Source organism: Triturus cristatus, chromosome 7, assembly GCF_964204655.1.
Source record: "Triturus cristatus chromosome 7, aTriCri1.1, whole genome shotgun sequence".
In the NCBI taxonomy this organism is placed as follows: Eukaryota; Metazoa; Chordata; class Amphibia; order Caudata; family Salamandridae; genus Triturus; species Triturus cristatus.
The window spans coordinates 538,156,610-538,178,933 of record NC_140590.1 but is presented as its reverse complement, the minus strand read 5'-3'; the positions used below and the strand labels follow the sequence as shown (position 1 = coordinate 538,178,933).

At 43.8% G+C, this 22,324-nt stretch overlaps 1 protein-coding gene across 6 annotated transcripts in view; it reads right to left on the bottom strand.

Moving 5' to 3' along the window:
- The window catches only part of EXOC7 (exocyst complex component 7), a 320,098-nt gene that overhangs the window by 193,454 nt on the left and 104,320 nt on the right, over nt 1-22,324 (bottom strand). For 3 of the 6 annotated variants that reach the window (XM_085616945.1, XM_085616942.1, XM_085616943.1), the window contains 3 exons: nt 12,770-12,838; nt 10,508-10,653; nt 9,020-9,172 (listed from right to left, as the gene is read on the bottom strand). In XM_085616945.1, coding sequence (XP_085473071.1) covers nt 9,020-9,172; nt 10,508-10,653; nt 12,770-12,838 — 368 coding nt within the window. The remainder of the gene's footprint in view (nt 1-9,019; nt 9,173-10,507; nt 10,654-12,769; nt 12,839-22,324) is intronic. The other 3 variants (XM_085616940.1, XM_085616941.1, XM_085616944.1) reach the window with 2 other exon arrangements.

Below are 22,324 nucleotides of genomic sequence, written 5' to 3'. Positions count from 1 at the left end.
GCCTTAGAGAAAAACTTTCAAGAAGGATCACAAGAGAATCAACAGTACTAAAATACTTAACATATTTACTACAGAATAAACTGAGCTACACATCTATAAGGGTACCCTTCGCAGCAATCGTAGCGTACACGAGGGGAGAAACTGAAGAGTTTCTTCACATCCCATGTGGTCAAAAGATTCCTAGAAGGAGCAAAAAGATTAGCACCTTCAAAAAAGATGCCACCACCTGCATGGAATCTCAATGTAGTACTAGCTCAAATGATGAAGGCACCATTCGAACCAATCCACAAAGCAACGCTACAAATGCTTACACTAAAAAAGGCTTTTTTAGTTGCAATTACATCACTACGTAGAGTAAGTGAATTGCAAGCTCTAACACTGCAAGAGCCCTACTTCCAAATATATAATGATATAATCGTCATGAGAACTGATCCACAATTTATGCCAAAGGTGGTATCAAAGTTCCACGTAATCCAAGCAATACAAATACCAAGTTTTTTCCAAAAACCAAAGACACAAGCAGAAAGGGCATTATTTGCTTCCCATAGCGTTCATAGACCCTTCATTTTCCTCAAAGCATATTTGGGTATCGATATGAGGGTGTTGGCTATATCTGGGTCTTTGAGAGCCCTCGCATCTAACCTTCAACTCGGGCTCTGCTCTCTCATGAGGGTTCCCATCTTGATGTACAGAGGTGAATGGTCCGATATTCCTCCTACCAAATATTTTGCCCCCTTCACCCACTATTTTGTTCCCTGGGACAAATGGGTAACCCAAGCGGGTCAGAGAGCCGCGGGCTCCTGACAATAATGGATATTGCTTGTCGGAAGGGTGGGCAAACCGCCACACGTCCACCATTCCCAGCACATGGACGATTCACGCTAAGCTGGTAGGCCCCTGCCTCCATGACCCTTGGTGTGGGTGGCGGTGGAGGTCTGTATTCCTAACATTGTTTTAGTTGCCTGCAGAAACACCGGGTTGGGGTATGCCGCTAGATGTAGTTCTCCACTACTTCCCTTTTTATTTTGCAGCCTAGCTCACTCACATTCCACAATAAAGTGGTCAATGGTTCAAGTGTGAGAGGGTTCATATGTGTGAAGTCTTGTATGGTAACCATAGTGTGTGGCCATGGTGCAGTGGGCTTCCCTATTCTCCTGTATCTGGCTGATGTGTGCTGTGCCTTGTTACTAACTTCTTGAACTTTTGCCCTTAACCGTCCCACCACCTAACTTTTTCCTGACATGGGTTCTTAATTACCACTTTCCCAACTTTGGAAAGGTCTGGTGCACACCCTCCGCCTTGAAAATAACAACAGCTCTTGCTTAGAGTTTTCACCCTTCTGTATTTCCTCACCAACAATCAATATCAAACATGCATCGATAAAAATATCTCAAGTTTGTGTTGGTCAGTCATTTGTTTCGAGGCACCTTCAGGGTCTTTCCTGGTTTCTTTGTAACTTGGCCCCACTTAAGTCTGTGTCAGAGGACGTTGCATCAGTCTCTGTTTATTGGAATGCCATGTCTGTTCCCGGATCTCCATGTCTGGAGCTCTTCAGATGGGCCCTTTGGAATCGATTCTGAGACTGTCAATGGGTCTCTCGATTTTGCCCTGTAGAGTGCTCTCCCAAGGAGTGCTTCAGAGCTCTGCATTCCGTGGGGGTCGTTCCTCCACCCATTCTCGTGCTGGGTCAAGATGGGCGAAAAACATTATTTTACTCTGAAAGAGCTATGTAGGCAGCATATACTTTATATCCATGGCTCAGAGTTTATGTTTCACCCGTTCTAACAACTTTTTCTGATTCTGTACTAGTCTCATGTGATCTGGGAAAATGAGCATCAGACTGTATTCATATTTCATTTACTTAATTTTTCTAACCATTCACAAGCACCAGATCTCTATAATTGAAGAAGCGTGTTATGCCCGGCCTGGGGGTTGCCCCTGGTGTGGGTTTCATTGTTAGGGCCCAGTGCGCTCGCTCTATATGAAAAGAATTTGAAAGTTGCTCGTATGGCAAAAAGGTGTGAAGCCAATTTTCCAGGAACTGTCCGGGGCAGGAACCCCCCACGCCCTGAAATGTTGCATTGTTTGACAAATTTAAAATTGAAGAAACTGAATAGCCAGTCTTTATATTGGACTGCTATGCCCAAATCTAGTTTGGGAAGTTGCGATTCGGAATCTCAAGGTGTTCCAAGTCACAAGAGAAGCTGAGTATATTGATATTGGTGACATTGTGGCCTCAGCAGGCGCCTACTAAAGTTAGTCGATATCCTGTTTGTTGTTAATTTGAGTGGATTAGGGCTCTGTTACATACATGCAAGGAGAACCTCATAAAAGGTAAAGCAAAGAGGAACAAAATACTGTTACTATAAAAGTCAACAGACAAGACTTCATCTTGCCGAGGTATACCACCTGGACATTTAAGAAAAATTTACGGTATTAGCCATAATTAATTTCTTGACTTGTGTGTTATATAAAGCAGTGCAGTACTAAACACAGCATTGGGTGATTTGTGCAGCTGACATATGACCCCATGGTAAAGGTACAAGAACAGAGCATTCTTTCACACTGCTTCAGTCGATAACAGAATTACTGTAGGGAGAGGCTGTATTTAGGAAGAGAGTACACTAATCTCAAACTCATTAGAGATGCGATCATTATTAGTTCATTCATTCATTGGCTTTATTTGGGTTCATGGAATAAATTACAGCATAGTGACACCGTAAAATACAGAACAAAATTATCACTAAAAAGAGCAGCATATGGCGCAATACAAAAACTATAAAGCCCAGCAGTTCAACAACACACATAAAAAAAAAAAAAACATAAATATAAAGTGCATAAGAAGGTTAAAAACACAAATGTCAATAAAGGGCTAAAAACAGAGTAAAAAAACAGGAACATATTAAACAAGACATAATAAAGTCAATTAAAACAATAGGGATTACCTAAACTGTAGAGCATGTTTAAGAAAGGTGGCCACGCCAAAACAGACCTCGGGGTTCGGGAAAGACTGTAAATACAAGAGCGCTAGGATATACATGTCACAAGTGAGGAGTGACCCTCCACAGTGGGATAAGGAACACCCTGGCGTAACTATTATCCAACCAAAAAAAAAAGGTGAAATAAGCTTGAGTTTGCAAGGAGCGCTCATCACAAGGGCAGACCAGTATTTCATTTGGATTAAACAGACCCATTGGGAAAGAAAGTTGACATCTCTTCGATCCCAGCCTAAACCTGGTACCGCAGTAGATAGGTTCCATGCAGAGGGTGGTTTGTATGAGCAAGTACTCTGTTGGCAGGTTTCCGCAGTGCTCACTCCTCCCTGCCCTTAGTTAAGTGGTCCTTAAAAGTGACTTTTAACCAATTTATAACCTTCGCACTGATGTGACCAGGCGAGGCAAAGCGGACCGGTCTGCCCACTTTATTAAACATGTCTTTGACATACCTGAGCCACAGAATACGAAGACCCATGTGCAACCTAGACAGTCAGGATAATGTCCCTATTCAACGAGGCCTCCTGGCTGCACAGATGGACCACTATAGCATCAGGGGGGGGCTAGGTTAATGGTATCTCAAACAAACAGCAGGCCCAGGTCCTTATGGATGGCAAGACTGGGTGACCCTGGCTGCAAATCCTATTTTCCTCGGCATGTAGACACTTAATTGTTTTGTACCCCCTCAAACCAGTGCCATAAGCGAGGGTTGGGACACATTTCTTAAAATAAATCTCAATCAGAGCCGTTACTGAGTTATTTCATGTATTGGACACCAAGCTAAAGAGGAACCCTGCAGAGGTACAGAACTTCTGGGATCACTTCTCAAGAAAGGTCCTCCATGACCCACATGAGTCAAAGGTAACTCCCAAATATGGGAATTCATGAGTTCGGCCCAAGGGAGTACCCTGAAGTGCAAAACAGCGCAATTTAATGTTTTTCTGCCCACAAGGCATCACAGACGTTTTGGCGAGGTTCGTGCGCAACCCCAAAGTACACATAAAATCAACAAAGGCATTCAACAGAGCATTATTCGTTTTGCTTTCACTACTCACATTTGTTTGGAGATCCTAGGGTTATTAAACATGTTACTGGCCCCTGGTCTACTTGGGTGTAGTTTTGTATATGCAGTTGTTACAACACTTGAAATGGCTTGCATATGCATCTTGCATAACACTTTGAAAAGACATGGCTGTCTGGATTCTCTGTGGGTCTGATGATATACGGTTGGATCCCTGCATGCCCTTTTTGATTTCTTTAACTTTTGCATCTTTTTAGGCAAGCGAGAGACAGTCCTGCGCTGAGGAAGAGGTCTGGCTCTGCCAAAAGACTACAGAGAATGGTTTGATACACAGTATCATCATTCTCTATAGTCCTGTAGTCTTTTGCACAATAATCAGCTTCCACCTTTCTTATTGTCCTAGTAACAGGTGTCTCTGGTGCTTATCAAGAAATTTGAGATTTTAAAGCCAGATTTCCTGCTTTAACCATTCAGATACGATGCCCGCGGGATTCTGTGAAAAACTTATGGAGGCTATCAGTCAAGTCAAGAGACAGAGGCTCACCACTTGTGAGGAGGAACATGCTCAGCATGTCTTTGAGGAGCCTTGCAACCCCGTCTTTATACATTGTTGCATGATAGCCCGGTATGTTTTCCCCACATCCTATCTGAGCTAGACCAAACAAATTTCAGGAGGGACAAAAGGGCTGAATGACTGGGTCATGGAGGTAATTATGCCAGAGTTATCTCCAGGATTAGAGAAGTCTCTGCAGAACACTTTGATGGAGGAGGACTAGCCTGCTTCACAACCTGCTAAAGTTAGACTATTTAAACGACCTGCGGAGGATATTCTTGACAGACTGCGTTTGGGGATGCAACTTCATACAGGAGGATGTGTAGTTTTAGGAGCGGCCCTACCTGCTTGAGCTACCAATAAAGGTGAGCATGCTCCATCTTCGACCCCCCCCAGTACTTCTAGCATGCCCATGTTTACCCCTCTACCAGTCTTGCGGAATCATGACTAATCTATCTTGACTAAGTTCATAGGCTGGGTGAGTTCCCATGGACGTCGACACTGTTGTAATTGTTCCTCATCCTTAGCGTTCCATAAATATTGCTGGGTGAAGCTGTGGTTGAGAATCCTTGGTAATGGTCATTAGTCAGCTAGCAATTGAACACACCGGTGATCACTATGGGTGACTGCCACTGCAAGATCTCTAACATGAAAGGACAGGTTACTTACCTTCAGTAACGCCTTATCTGGTAAAGACATGATGTAGCTGCACATTCCTCACCTTTGAATTTCCCAGGCGTCAGACTGGATCCAGAAGATCTTTTTTCGAGCAGCACTTCTGGTGTCAGTAGGTGGAGTCAGTCGGCTCCTCGTGACATCATCGGCGTCATCCGCGCTGGAAGTGACGTCCGCGTGACTTGCATAGGTGCCACCTCAATGCGCTGACGTCAGTTACATTTCACAACTTTACACGCCAGAACCGCAGAGCCATGAAGAGTACTGACATTTGTGTGCTTTAAAAAACTAGGGCCCTGGAAGGGAACAACCTTGACCCTAAAAACTTGCCCGCAGTGCAGGGAGGATGGGTGGGTAGGTAAGGAATCTGAGTCTAGATCTTATCTCTATCAGATAAGGCGCTACCAAAGGTAAGTAACTTGTCCATCGGATAGAGACATCTAGCCGCAAACTCCTTACCTTTCAATAGATACGCACGCAATACGATCCCCGGAGGAGGGACTGTGGACAATTATCAGACTAAGAAGTCCTGCAAGACCGAAAGGGCAAAGTGGCCATCCCTGTGGACTGGACTGTCCAAGCAGTAATACTTGTTAAACATGTGTAGGGATGGCCACGTTGCTGCCTGTCAAATTTCCAGAACTGGGACTCCACGTGCTAGCGTGGTGGTAGCAGCTTTAGCTCCGGTGGAATGTGCTTGAGCCTTCAGTAGGCTGCTTCTTTGCCAAAGCGCAGCAAATCTTGATGCAGAGGACGACCCATCGTGAGATAGTCCTTTACTACACTGCCTAACCTTTCTTTGCACCTACATAGAGCATGAAGAGTTGGTTGTCCAACTGGCAATCTTTCGAGCGGGCAGGATAGAATGATCACTTTCTTTTTAGGTCCAGACGGTGGAGTTGCTCCACTTCCTTACAGGGATGAGGAGCAGAGCGGAAAGTGAGCAAGGTGACAGGTTGCCCCACATGGAAGGGTGTTACCACTTTCGGCAGGAAAGAGGCCCAATTGAGAAGCACCAATTTGTCAGGTAATATCATCAGAAAGGGAGGTTTGGACGATAGAGCCTGCAGCTCACACACCCTCCTGGAAGATGTAAATGCCAGTAAAAAGGAGTTTTTCTTGTGAGCAGCTGAAGGGGGCAATTATGCAGAGGCTCGAAAGGAGCACACATAAGAAAGGTGAAAATCTAATTAAGGCCCCACTGAGACATAATGAAGGGGGAAGGTGGAAACATATGTACAAGGTCTTTGAGGAATATATGTACAATGGGTGACTTAAATAAAGAGGGTTGGTCTGGCAGCCTCAGGAAAGCAGACAAATGCCCCAAGTAGAGCCCAGCTACGAAAGGGTCAAAATAAACAACAACAACAAATCAGAAATGGAAGCAGCGAGACTTCTCTGTACAATATATTACACATTTCTTCCACCGGCAGGCATATACCATCTTAGTGGAGGGCTGCCAGAATAACATCACAAACTTCAGGAGGAAGGTCGAAAGCTGTTAAAAGCTGCCGCTAATTTCCAAGCAATAAGAAGGAGACTTGACAGGTTCGGTGGAGGACCCTTCCCTGCTGCGACAGAAGATCCTCCCAAAGGGGCAGCCTTATTGGAGGATCGATGCTCATTTGCCCAGTCTGAGCCACAAGGATGACTTGGGCCCAGTCGTTACTGATCTTCTTAATAACTGTCGACAGAAGTGGTATGGGCAGAAAGTCGTACAGGAGGCCTGAGGTTCACTTGAGACGAAAAGCATCTCAGACCGAGAGCCACCTTGTTAACTCCAGCAGACAAAACTGCTGCCATTGCGCTTTCTATGTGAAGGTGAACAGATCTAACCAAGGCACTCCCAACTGCTGAAAGTGGCCTTGTGCCACCTACTGATGGAGAAGCCACTTGTGATCCACTAGGCATCGATGGCAGAATTTGTCCTCCTTGGCGTTCAGGGAACCGGCCAGGTGGTTAACCTCCAGGGAGAGGCCTTGCTGTTCCAGCCATGTCCAGAGACGCAGGGCCTCTTGACAAAGACTCCACAACCCCACTCCACCCTGTCTGTTGCAGTACTACATGACGGTTGTGTTGTCCGTGAACACTTGAACTAGCCTTGGAGGGTAGAAAAGCTTTCAATGTCAATCAGGTCGCTCGAAGCTCCAGTATGTTGAGGTGAAGTCCGGATTCCGCCGGAGACTAGAGTCCTATGATCTCCACCTATCCTAGAAGGCTGCCCCATCTCAGAATTGATGCATCTGTCACTACTGTGAGATCTGGTTGGGAGTGGGGTCTGCCTCTGATCCAAGCATGATTCCTCAGCCACCACAGCAGGTCTCATGCAGATTTCCTCTGAGATCCGGACCATGTCAGAGAGAGTCTCCTCCATGCCCACTCGAACCTCAGGTCCCACTGCAGATCCTGCATATGCCGTCTGGCATGTCTCACTAGCAGGATGCAGGAAGCCATGAGGCCCAGCAGCCTCAGTCTCAACTCACCAAAATCCAGGATAGAGGCTGAAAAATAAGTATCTTAGCCTGAATATCCTGGACTCGCCGCTTGGGAGGATAGGCCCAAAACTGCACTGTGTCCAGAACAGTGCCGATGAAAGGAAGCATCTGAGAGGGAGTCAGGTGTGACTTTGGCACGTTGATAGTGAACCCCAGCGAATGCAGGAGGTCCACCACATTCTGGAGGTGGGAGGAGTCATCCTGTGGCGAGCCCACCTTCAACAGTCAGTCTTCGAGATAGGGGGAAGACTGGCACCCCTGATCTCCACGGATGAGCTGCGACCACCACAATCACCATTGCAAAAACCAGAGGAGCGCTGGTAAGACCAAAGGGGCGCATCTCCAACTCCACAACTTTCCAAAACTCCTCTCTCAGTCTCTAACAGCAAAATATCCTACATTCCAAACCACTACCAAAAAATTAAAAAAGAAAGTAGAACAGATCTCGGGCGTAACCCTAAGATAGCCCTGGTAACAGAGTATTACAGCATATTTTCTTAGTTCTACTACATGAAAGAAGAACACTGACTTCTATACATACTATGTTTCCATACTACACAGCCATCCAACATATCCTTGGCATCATAACTTGGATCCCCCACTCCCGTCACCACATCCATGCTCTGTCTCCTGTTATTGTGCATCTGATTCCACTACATGCTACAAAAGACCTACCTCCCATACATGTCACCATACACTTGATTTCACCTCATGTATTTTCCCTCCTTTGGGTGACCTCAATGTGCAGAATTAAATCAGATCTTTCATTAAAATGGCATAGCAATGTCATATCCTTATGCCAGTTCTAAAACCCAAATACATGTAAAAAATGCACCACCCTATTCAAAATGAAAATGGAGAGCTCCAGATCCTCATTCTCCCATTTCTAGCCATTTAATTAATCGGAAGTCTCATCACACAAAGAAAAGTGCTTACCATTTGTAGGGTTGACCAAATACAATCAAAGACCATAGCATTCCATTCCTCGTAGATCTGTAGCAGGGTTTCTCAAGCCCATAAGTTGGAACCTCAGTGTTGTTAACTGATGGTTTTGAGTCGTTTGCCAGGAAGGGTTAGACTGACCTCAAATAAATCAATCCTCTTTAGTAATACTGAAATGGCAGTACCCAGGCCTCAGTGCAGCTGAAGTTTGATGTCTGAAGCAAGGACATACTGATGCAGATTGATAGGATGGGTTCTGGTTTCCTCAAGAACAAACCTTTTACATCTGTGCACTCGTCAGTGTTGAAAACAAAAGGCAGATCAAATACGCTAGACATACCTGTAAAACCTTATCGAATTCTGGCTTCATCTGCTTCAGGTGCCGCAGAATGGGGAAGATAGTCAGCACGGCTGAATAGTCATGCCGGACAATGGCTTTGCGAGCCGCTTGTACGATGTTCTCTCCCTCATTCATTAGATTATCCAAGGCTTCCTGCAATACATCATGCTTCACATAATCAACTTAGAAGTCTTTCAAAGAAAAGAGGTTTGGGACTGCAGGAGAATCTAAAGTTACATTTGAGGGATAATTGCTAAATCTGACATTATCCGACACATAACTTGGAGAAGGATCTGGAGCTGGTGTTTCTTATATGATAGTAATAGTAAAGATGAGCGTACTCTGCAATGGATTTAAAGCTGGTATGGTAGGCAAATGGTATTAAGTTCCAGGTTTATTCAAATTGTATTTACAGTTGAGGAAAAAAGGTTGTGATAGTAAGATATGAAATAGGTTTGAACTCGTTGGACACAAATAATTAAGTATCTACATATTTGTTGAATACTAAACACTCACATTCAATGTACATAGTCACACCAAAGTAACAGGGGTTTTCAAGTAGACATATCTCTCTTCAAAGAAAATAACTGAGGCAGTCTTGTGTTCTACTGTACGCTTACACAGTTTGAAAATATAGAGTGAACATGGGGCGCACCAGAGTGTCTTTTCACAGGACTCTAACATTTTTCTCTGTAGCAATGCTTATTGCCAAACATTGATCAAATTGATTTTGAGGTGATTCCACCAGACTGCCTCCTCTAGTTCTTTCTACTGGAGCATTCTTTGCTCCCCGATATACTTCAGTTCCCAAAACTAGTGGCACCAGCTACACGTGCCCATCTCTGCACTATCTAGATTCATCACTATCTTTTATTGGTACTATCGGGCTCCTCTTTCATAAATTCCTTCTCCTACCACAGGTCACACCCCACCATTCTTCGTCAGCCTTCTCACTAGATTTCCTATACTGCCACGATTCCTTCAAGCACAGTTGAATTTGCAATCATTTCCAAGGGCCTATGTACATATTTGTATATATGGTCACTCGTACAGCTTCTCTTGTTATTTGCTACTCCTCACTTTGTGTTTTCTTATTATTCTAGCTCGCCTCGGGCTCCCTAAATTAAGAGTTCTGATGATAATATAATCTATACAGGATCGAAACTTTGACATACAAATACAGAACCCACACGCATGGTTTCATTAGATCCCAATGGGCTGTGGTTTACGTATGTACTGCACTGCAAAGAGCCCCAAGCACCTTTGTTTCCCACTTATTCCTCACTGGCACCCATCATTTGTTATTATTTAGAAATATTTCATTCAATGAGAAATTGTGTACTACTAAATATTGTTCCTGGATTTTAGGGGCTGCTGCTTTTTTTGAAAATGTGAGTTTGTGCAAGGTCTGTAAAATGTGACCAGGAACACTGGGTAAACAAGGCCAAGAACACGGAGATAAAATAGAGTGTAAGGTTAGTATATAACCTGTATCAGGGAGTCGAAGGTTTTTTTCTGATGGTGCTCTGGGATGATCCTGCCCAACAGCTGGTATTCGCTCTGTGCTAGCTTCACAAAGGCACTGATGCCATGGATGTATGCGTCGAGTTCAATATCCAACACGTCCTCCTTTCCTGGACACACAGCAGAAAGTCAGCATACCAGGCCAGAGGAATTAAAAGCAAACAGACAGTAGTGACAGATTCATTACTATGCACCTTTCTCTTGCACCTAAAGGAACATGTTTTGCTCTAAGTCACTGATTTCAGGAACAAATCGGGCAACAACTCCACTGAGAAATATAAACTACAGGGCACTCTCCTCTTGCAGCACAGTGTGCATATACGAGCACTGCACTCTCACTAAACACTTCACCCACTCTATGCTCACAATCTTCAGTAGGTAAACACACGCACCATGGGGTCACAGCTCAGCGGGCAGACATGGGCACTATGCTGATACAGCATAGTGGAGAAACAGTGGTAGCATGGTATCACATCATAACAGACAGACAAAGATTAATGAACTCTCACGGAAATGGGTCAAATGCTATCACAGCAGAGTAATAGAGGCAATATACTAACAGGCTACTGGAAAGACAACACATATTATCACAAAGCATGCTCACCACTTGGGTCATTGTTCTAAAGTGGAGCGTGTGCCTATATGGCACTTCTTCTTATCTGGGCCCTCAGCACAATCACTGTGGTCTGTAACCACAGTGTATAAAATCCTGGTATATATAAAGCAGGGACTTAATTGGGTGACCAGAGCTACATTAACCCATGGTAGTCAACTGCAGCACTTCGGTGTGGAGAGGCAAGCTGATGAACTGACTCATTATCCTATCTGCAACTGGGACAGTCCCAGAGTACTATAGACACTGGACATCAGTGAACTGCTTTCTCCGCAGTTTTTAAGAGCTGATTGAGGTCTCTGGGAAAGGAATGGAATCATCTACTTCAAAGATAATTTCCTCATAAGGTAAAATCTTTATCCTGGAAATAAAGAAAGTATCCATATCAAGGGTTAGTAGTTTTGGTTAAGGTGCTCTCATTTGACAGATAGCACCAAAGTCAGCCTTAGAAGCAGTACCACCAGCAACCCCAGAAAATCATCTAACACATTACCCAGTCTAGAAAGAGCAACGGCTAAAAATGTTCAGCGTTTCTCACATTTGAGTATGACTTGCACTGTGAGTGCTGTGAAAATGGATGCTAAAGAAGTTAAGCAGCCCACTTGAAAGCAGCCAACCTGCACTGTAAGATTATTAAATATTCCCCATGCATGCAAGTCAGGAATGTTGATCGACTATTATCAATAAAGGGTCTGCAACATGGGGACCCACCAGTTACAGCTTGCTAGACAGTCAGAAACAGCACAGCTGTAGAAGTTTTCAAATTAACAAAAATGACCATCAGATATTTGAAAATCCCATCTAGATTTGTATCCAAGATTTAGTCTACTTCATAATAATAATGCAGGTAAATTAGTCCTACAACTTGTTTATTGTTATTTTGTATTCCCTTTATTTGATCACAGTCCTTTGTTCTCCCACCTGCAATAAAGGTAATTTCCTAATGCAAATCGTGCCTTGTAGGCTCCACCCGTGTAACCAATGAGATGACATAGGTCTTGGGTGCGCCAACTGGAAAACAGTAACTAAACTTCAGCTAACATGGACACCTACTGCCTAACCGGTGCAATGACTCCTGGGACCTCTTGATTTAAGAGATACAAAGGCTTCACTCCAGAGAGCTCTTGCCTTGTAATACATACAAAGGGTCAGCTGGCAGGAACCTGTGCCGTATAATAGATACAAACAGTCCGCTGGTTGAAGCTCATGCTTTATAATATGTACAAGAATTTAGCTCCTGGGAATATCTGTAAAAATGAGTGCATGTGCACTCATGTTCTACAAGTAATAGTGCAAATCTTGCTGAATAATAAAGCCGGCTTCCTCGCTTTTGGCAGCCTTTTCAAAATAATGAGAGCTGTATTAGTTTGTCTGCACAATAGAAAGAAAATTAACTCTGGTCTTGGATTTAAAACAAGCTTTAACACAAGAGTAAGAACATCAGTCTGTACAAGTGAAGAAAAAAGGTTTGTGCAAAAGGGCTTCCTAAATGCCCTATAACCTCTCCCCCACACATTCCCTCCACACACCAGAAACACGCTGCCTCTGCAACTCTACCATCCCTCTCTTAATTTCTGAAAGCATTAACAAAGCTAACTCTCACAGGTACTCACCACTACTTGGCCCGTGCTTCTCAGTCATGGCGTCCCCCATGTTTTTAGCGCGTGAATCATGCTCATGACCTAGTGAGATGCCAGGCAGCACAAACAGAAGGAGGGGTTTATCTGAGGGATGGACAGAGCAGGGATGGCAGACGTGAAGCCCCCCCAGCCCTTGGTCTGGTCTTTGAGGCGCAACATGTATGGTGCAGAGAACCCAGGATGAGCAGCAACACCAACTCCTTCAAGCATGAGAATCAGAGCAGATATACGATATCCTCACTGCTATCCACTCCCTACCTTTTTTTTCTTTTAAAACTGAGCGAATATATACCAAAATTGCTTTCATCATCATTTTGTGTCAGTACTGTACAGGTCTCACTCTTAATCTCCTGCCATCAGTCCGCGGTCTCTCACCCTTCTTCTACCTACTCCTCTTTTTGCAGCACCAGTACTGATGTATGAATCAAGGTCTTCCTACTTCTGCCCACTCGCATCACCCTTCCGCCCAGTCTTTTATGCTCTCATCCATTAGTTTCCTTTCAGCTGCATCTGCCTCCTCTAACCCAAAGGCCTCCTCATTATCCTACTACCAAAACTCCTATTTATGTGCCACGCTGCTTTGGCCACTCCTCACTTCTCTCTCCAGTTTATTCCTCTACTTTTCTTCCTCACATTACCTATTTATTCCCCTCTGTTCTCATTTATTACTACCTTTTACATAATTTGAAGGCTGCCAAGTTAATTACTGTTGACTTCAATACTCTCCTCCTACCAATCTCTCGCTCCTGTCCCTTTCAACAATGCCCTTTTCTTTAATTCGGCCTTGTACATCGGATCCTAACCACACCTCCGTTTCTCACCCCATGTTTAGCTCTGCCCTTCCTGTAGCCATTCATTCCTCACCGCTGCTCCATCTATTTCTAGATCTCGAACACCATTCTATTTGTTGCTCACATAATCTCCTATTCTATCTATATCAATCTCTGTCTTATTGAATTATTAATCACCACCTTTTTTGTACCCCCTCGGCACCTCCACCCTCCATTTGGTCTGCCTTTGGTCCTCCTTCTATTCACACACACACACTGTAGATCGAATACCTGCATTTGTTTTATTACAACCCCTTTATATGTATAATCTTTAATTTTTCCACTGCTGCATCCATTACTACCAACTAATGCACTTTAATTGGTCCTACTTATCCCCACTCTTTAAATCTTCTTCATGTTCCCAGGGCATGCAATCACTTTACTGTATCCCTGCTCACTCCTCAGCTTCTCAGAGTCTAATTAAAGGATGTATCCAAGCCTCTAGTTACGCCAGACTGTAGTACTGATGTGAGATAGCACTGGGGATGAGACTTTTGCAGATATGAAATGGAGGCTGTATTCCACAGTCAAGAGGGATAATTGGGATGCACAAGGGAGAGGCCTGCTCATACTCTCAGGCTTGAAGGGCGAGATATGCCACTTATTTCCAGGAGTGTAAGGAAGTGTCACAGATGTGAAAGCAGCATACTTCAATCAACATACTTGCAGAGCAAGCTTCTGTTAGCCAATGGAAACTCTATAGTGGTTGAATCCCCAATTAGCCCAGATTCACCCTTTGCAGCTCCCCCTCCCTTCGCCAGAACTCTATCAGGAAAGCAATTTGACAGTTGCATCCATCTGTCTGCTTGCTCACTACAAGACGGGCATATGTTCAAACACAAACTGACCACACGTTGGGTTATCATGCCTGGGCTGAGCTGTTTTATTGGCTGATCTTTATGGGTCTACAAACAAATTAAACAGATTCTAGTATCATCTTAATGTCCATCCTATGTATCATTCCTTCTGTGATTTCCTTTGCTCCAGTTTTGGGAATATCTTAAAGCTTCAACTCTGTTACATTTCTTTGGGGAGCTAGAGTGCTTATATAGCACCAAAGGTAGAAATAACATCAGTGAGACAGCCTTTCTAAGCAAATGGCCAGATATGAATGCAATGCCAGGAATGGTCTGAACAAGTCTCCACAGCTGCAGAAGTATGATTTGAGAACTAATTAAAACAGGGTAAGGCTTTTTATAAAACCAAAGAAGAATGGATGTAGTGGAAAAGAGAAGGATAGCATAAGAATATTGATAAGACGAGGGTGGTGTAGGAAGGAAGAAGGTATGGTTTGCTAAGGAAGAACGATAGAAACCACACGAAGGAAGGGTGAAAAATGAAGCTAGAAAGGTCAACGGAAAAGCAAGATGAGTAGAAATAAAAAAATGGAGTCGCTGGGAAAGGGATTGATGGGGCTGGAAAAGGGGTGGGCATTACTGGAAGGGGCAGTCTCTAGTTCTAATGTGATACTACAATATTAATCACAATATGTGGAGGAAGTGGTCATCACCCCCAAAGGCTAGAAGTGATCTGAAATGGCTGAATGTAAAACATCAAAGATAATAAACAACTTTAAAAAAAAGAGGTTCTACCCTATTTAGGAGTGTGCCACTTGAGGCAAATATTTAGAGTTTGGCAGACTGGATACTCTGTCACAAACGTGGTGGATTTCTTGTCAGCTGTATAACAAGTGCATTATAGCCTATGATAATAATACAGCAAATCTGATATCCGCCACGTTTTGACAGAGCATCCCAGCCGTTGAAATCTATAAAAAAAATATTTTAAAACCTCCCTAAGGGCCCGATGTAGGTAAATATGAAATACCGATTCCTAAATACCGAATTTTACCGATTCAGTATTTAGGAATCGGTATTTCATATGTAGCTAATAATTCGGTAAAAAATACCGAAATCGGTAAGGAATCACCTTCCCATTTATTACTATGGGCCTGGAGGCCCATAGAAATGAATGGGAAGCCATTCACTATTATCGATTCGGTAAATAGCGAATCGGTAATAGGGGGAGCATATTCAAGGGTGGCAGGGTGTCACATTGACACCCTGTTGCACCCCTGAATCGTGCATGTGTGCACATGTGGCGCACATGTTGTATGTTTGCCACATGGCACCTTGAGAAAATCAAATTATTGCTTTCTTAAAGGTATTTGATATTTACCACCAACTTGTAGTTGGTGGTAAATAACCAATCCTGAATGCAAAAATGCACTCACTTGGGTGCCTCCTACATAGCTTTTAAGGATTCGGTGTTTTACCGATTCCTTAAAATAAGGATTCGGTATTTTACCGATTCCTTAAAATAAGGAATCGGTAAATTACCGAATCCTTAAAACCTGCCTCCTACATTAGAAAGGGCTAAATACCGGTCGGTAACGGGAAAATTACTGATTTTCGGCCGTTTATTTAGGTACCTACATATGGCCCTAAGTCTTTTAACTTCCGTCAATTCACAAGTCATGATATCCGAACCACCTTGTGTCAGTACTGGAAAACGTAGCAAATATCGATCCAGAAGTTCCTTAGCACTACACAATATGCATAGTGCCTCATCTTCAGCTTGTTTAAAGTCAGCAACAACTAGTGCAATGGAAAACCTGTCCAAATACAAGAGATGAAAGCTCAAGAATGGCAAAGCCCCACAAGACACATGGCGAGGGCGTTAGATAGAGAAATTAGTCTCACGCCGTGACTAGGGTTCCTTAATGTTTGGGAAGCAATGGATCTAACGGAAGTGGAACAACAACTGACCACACTAGGATACACATTTGTCAAGCGGGCTATTGTGGTGAAATGGGGAGTGGGGGAGGAGCCATCCTCAAGAAGTTGGATGCAGGAACTTGATAAATGCATGATAGCTGTGAAATATGTGTTTACATCTAGGGGTTGTCCTAAGAAATGGGATAGAAAATGGGGTAAATGGAATGTGCATTGAGGTGAGCTGTGTACGTCACCAACTGCTGATATGGAAATGTGTCACGGGGATGGACTAGACAGCACAACACAGATTTGAGTTCTTATTGTTTTATAGATCATGTGGATGCTATAAATGTGGTGCCTTATGTAATTTCATGCTCATGTGATTTAAGTTCTATGTTTAATTTCTAATAAAAAATATATTTTAGAAAAAGAATGGCAAAGACAAGAAAGAGAGAAGTTCAAAACATGGATCTGCCACAAGAACATCCTGCTTTAGTCTCTGATGGAACCCCCTTCCTCTTGAAGTTTGTTCTACTCCAATCAGACTTCCAAGGTTAAAGAAAACTATCGGGTAGCTGCGGTAAAGCAGTCGCCCATCCTAAAGCATACAGTTATAGGGTCTGGTAGCAGAACTGGCGTATAGAGTGTAATGGTGCTCACATGGTATCCACCCCCTGCCACCATAGGGTGAACATGGGTCATGAACCAGAGGGTTTCTGATTTCTGAATTATAAATATTGATACAGAAGCACTCTTCACAAAGGCCAACAAACAAAAAGTCCAGCAACTGAATTGTGCCAAAAGAGTTCAGTAGTGTTTATTCCAAATAAGGTCCAAACTTCAGTCCAAAGTTTCAGACCGTATTTGCAAAAAACACTTTGTGAAGAGTGCTTCGGTATCCATATTTATAAGACTTCCAAGGTTGTTGAAGTGCCAACATAAAACAGGAGCTGGTAATGGATGTCCAAACTGGAGTCTACTTTCCTATAAATCTAAGCTTCAGAAACATACCTTTTTCAACTGAAACAGCTGATGTGTCGCATGTGGTGTGAAGCATACTCCAGTTTAGTCTTGCTGATGATTTCTGCACTACTGAACACATCTAACAACGGTATCAAGAGCAGACTTCTCTAATGCATTCACTTATGAATAGTTGCACCAGAGTGCTGTCAAAGCACACCTAAGTTTGATCATGCTTTCCCATTTCTAATCTGATAATGAATACCCCTAATCAGCCTGAACAGAAATTATTTATGACTGCTCAAAAGGGGGAAAGACAACATAGCAGACTCATCTTCAATGTGCTTTGTTACTGCTCGGGAAGGATGGCGATGGCCATTCCATATAGGTCTGGTCACTCTAGATCTTCAGGGGTATTCTCTAGAAGATATCACGTGTCTGGATGGCTACCTCAGACATTGCAAATGGAGTTGCCAAACCCTACTTTAAACCAAATGTTCAAAAGACATTTGTGGCATCTCCCAAATAGTCTTCATCAGTCTCATGCATGTGTGATTCATAAAATATTCAGTAATTTGTACTGCTCCTTGAGCTTGTTGCCGGTCTTCCAATTCCAACTTAGTCTCAGTGAAGTTCCGAACAGACAGTGGTTCCAATAGAGCTGTGCTGCCTCTGCTACTCGTATGGTGGTGTGGGTCTGAACTATACAACATAATAAACCATTTCTTTAATCACTACACCGTCTTTCCATTGTGCTCAGAGCTTAGTTATAAACCGTTTGGCACATGAAGAAACTAATTTGCAGAACCCTAGACAAAAAATAACAGACATTCTGGTGGAATGTGAATTTTAAGAGCAAAAGACTTTTACATCTGTAAGTGCCCAAATTCGGGAAACAAAAGTGTCATACAGTGGGATTGCCACCATAGTCTGGAATTCTACCTCTATGGTGGTTATGTACTGGGATTTTAGTCCACTGTCTGAATTCTATCCTTATGATAGTAAGAACAATTTCTAACTATTGTTTCTAAGGCAGAAGTATTACCAAGCTTACATAATTCTACCATATTTGGGATTTGTATAGTAATCTTCTAGTTATTCTGATGTTGTAACCAAAACTAGTTAAATCCTGTGAACTAAGAGCCAGGACCACAGTGGACTGAGGCACAACGTGGGACAGCAACCAAAACTAAACTGAGATGCATGTCATTTCTTTAGTGGGGGTCACTTTGGACTAAATTTTAAGCGTCTTCACGGTCTTAGTGCACTATTGCGTGGGAGGGTGTGTGTCTGGAGAGTTCTACCTCCACCATATTTGTCGTATCTTATGGAAGCATCAGCTCTGTGCAGTGAGTCGATTCCTGTTCCTCTGAGTGGAGGCGACTGCCTTAGAGCCACTGTCTCCTCCTGTTACCTCACAGATTACCACCATCAAGGGTTTTTTTTGACCCGGGCCGTGGGGGTTGTACCTAAGGAGATTGAATTGGCAGAAAGAAGGCTATCTCTAACTATGGATGGCCTTTCTCTTATCCCTCGCCCCCCGCCCAAGTTTCCCCAGTCTCTTTGATGCTCCTACTGTGATCTTGGAGCCTAATAGGACAAGCATAACCCGCCTGTCGAGGTGACTTGGATGGAATCTCTGTGGTTATAGCCTTGCCTCAGAGAATGGGTGCCTCAGATGGAGACACCCAGGATCTTATGCAATTTAACCCTACTATAAGCCCTATGTGTAAGCACAGGAGACGGCAGCTGCCCCAAAACAGAGATGTACCTTACTTAATGTGGGCGTGCAGCCTGAACAAATGTCATGTTTCCCTCAGCGATTAGACAATCTGCCTGATGCTTACTTGAGCAAGTTTGATGCGGTCCTGAACGCCAAAGTGGACCCATCATGTCAAGGCAAGCAGTGATCAATCTAGATTATCGCAGATTTTGGTCCACATGAGAAATTTCGTAGACCCACAAAAGGGACCGAGCACCTTATCCTTTGGGGTGTTAAATAACACCCGTTTAGCCCAACCACAGGGTCTGCTAGAGCACCCCAGTGAACCAGTTTTCTACCTAAAGCTCCCCAGCCTGTTAGCTTCTCAAATGGCGTCTTTTCTGCCTCTTCAGGCCCCTCAGCACCAATCACAGGGTCCCGACTCTCTGTAGTGGCCCGTCCCTCATCCCCCAAGACAGGGGTGGTGGTTAACCCATCACTTGAAGTGACCCCGTAAGTAGTAGTCTTCGGGAATGTAACCCCCCTTGACTAAGCCAACACCTAAATCCTTTGAGGAGCTGAAAAACAAAGTGGTACACTGGTTTGACACGCATTCTAACATAGGCACAGAGATGGTGCGGTGGGTAAATTGGTTGGGCTTTAATGTTAAGAGATGGGCGTGGGGGAAGGGTTCTGATTAATTTCAATAAACCCCCATTGCTGCACGGGTTTTGACCACCTTAGGCACACTCAGATCCTCTTGATTAACCAACATCCAGGCCCTTCCTCTTGGTTTCTTCTATGAGCCGGGATTGGTCTGTCAATCTTTGTTGCAAGAGGTTTGGCAGGGGCACCCATCTGTCCCGCAAGTGTCCTTAGTCCTGTGTCAAGCGAACAGATTTACGCCCCTAGGTAACCTCGATTCCTGTGATTGACTAGCCCCTACCGATACATCTCTCAACTCTACTAGAGATATTTTGACTAGCAAGCAGGATGATATGATCTTGGAATATTGCGGGTTTGTCGGCTAAGTTTAGTGACTGTAATTGGTTGCATCTCATCAGGACATCTGTCTGGAAGAGAAAAATCTTTTTTTTTCTTCTTTTTTTCCAAAGGATACAAAACCTATTTTTCCCAGCAGTGGCCCCAGTGGCGGGGAGGGCTAAAGGGGGGTCTTATCTTTGTTTCAGTGGAACTATAAGGGAGCATCAAGGATCTAGCATGGGGCTCACATCTGTTGCAGGTGTTGAAGTTATCTTTCAGAGGCTCTTCATGGATAGTATTGATTTACTTTTTGAATACGAAAGCTTGGTCGGAGGAGGTATCCAACCTTTTCAGCTTACGCTCTGCCATTGATACTCTGGCGGGGCATGGTCTTGAGATAAATAAGGTAATATTAGTGGGTGATTTCAATTGCCATTTGTGTGTTTGTCCTTTACATCAGGTTAATATTAAGCCTGAAAGTATCTTGGTAGAAGGGCTTCACATCGCTCACACGAGGGAGGGCTTGGAGCTTAACACTATTTTGAATACTTATAATCTTGTTTTTGCCTTAGAGAATCTAGTGGAGTCTGCCTATTCATGTATTTTGCCTACATTTGAAGGAAGAGGCTGCGCTTCTTTCATTGACTTCATTTTTGTGCCAGCTCCTTTATTTTTGCTCATCTACAATTTTAACATAGTTCATAGCACTGTTAGTGATCACAACTTCCTGTCCCTTGCCACTGGTGGATTACTTGGGGGAGTGAGATATTTGGTTGAGGTACAAGGTGGGCTTTTGCTATCTGATCAAAGTAAGAGACTTGGATGGTCTCAGGTGGAGCCTATTCAGTTCAAAGTGGCTGTTTTTACTGGGTGCTGGCAGGAAATCTGCGCATGTCTGAATTTATGTTCTTCTAGTGGGGCTATCCTGTCGACATTTGCTAGTATTGCTCAGAAGATGTCCGCACCCTTGAAGGCTCCTGTGACAAATATAAGATTGCAGGATTCAAAATCGTTTGACCAAAATTGTTCCAAGGGTATCTGTCATCTGAAGGTAGCTCTTAAGCAGGGGACCCAGAGATGGGGATCATATTGTCTCCAGTCGGAGGGAATACAAGGGTCTAGCAAACTGCACACTTATCTTATGCAAAAGTTCGTGGGTTGAATTAGCTCAAGCTAGTGAGACCAGAGATAGCTCTCTGTTTTAGAGGGTGATAAGCAAGCCTTACTTTGCTGATGCAACCGGCCCAGCTGTATGCCATCACATGTCTGAGCAACAGTTATTGTAACATTTTGAGGGTGTTTATCATTTTAGGCTCAGTGGAGATGAGGAGGACTGGGGTAGATTAGCGAGGAGAAGATCCAATGTGGTTTTTACGCTTGATGAAGTATCCCAGGGCATTATCTTGCAATAAGGCACAGGACCGGACTGGATAACCCCAGATCTGTTTTTGGACAACGTTGAGATCCGGGGTCCAGCTAGGGCGTTGGTCTTCAATGCTGCAGTGAGGGAGGAGGCTCCACCTTCATGGCCCACTGCTGTAATTGTACCAATTTGCAAAAAGGGGGACAAGGATAATCCCCAGTGCTGTCGGCCAATATCACAGATTGTTTCATCAGGAAAAGTCATGGGAGGGCACTTTCCAACAGGACGATGTTGTGGGCGGAAGAGAATGATATTCTGTCTGAAGTACAATACGGCTTCAGGTCGGAATCTAAATCTAACTATAAATAAGTATACTACTGCCCGGTTTGCAGCCCTTCACTTGGCATTTATAGACATCACATCCGTCTTTGACAGGATCCACCGCAGGACGTTGTGGGGTTTGCTTGTTGCTAAAAGGGTGGACCTGGACATTGTGCTTCCATTATCAGATGTACGCACCTACACTTTGCTGCGGTATTCCCAGGCCATGGATTCAAAAGTCCCAGTTTTCTCATACCTCAGGGTGCTATTCGATGTGAACAATAACTGGAAGCCCCACACTGAAGGGAGGAAGTGTGAGCTTGTTAAGGCTGCAGGTGAAGGCTAGTTTCGCCCAGAAGTTGGGCTTTAGGCCCCCAAAACATTAGGATTTACTAGGTCAAATGGGTTTATAAGGCTTTATATGGCAGTGAGGTTTGGGAGATACACGAATGTTGATGGCATTCAGACTGCAGAAAACGTGTTTTTAAGATGCATATTGCAGGTCTCCAAAAATACACCTACTTTCTCTGTCCATGACGAGCTTTGAATAAAATATATAGAAGACATACTTGCTTCTGATATGTTGGATTAAGATCTGGACATCACCCCCCACCTCCGTAGCCTGCACTGGCTCCCCATCAAGAAGAGATG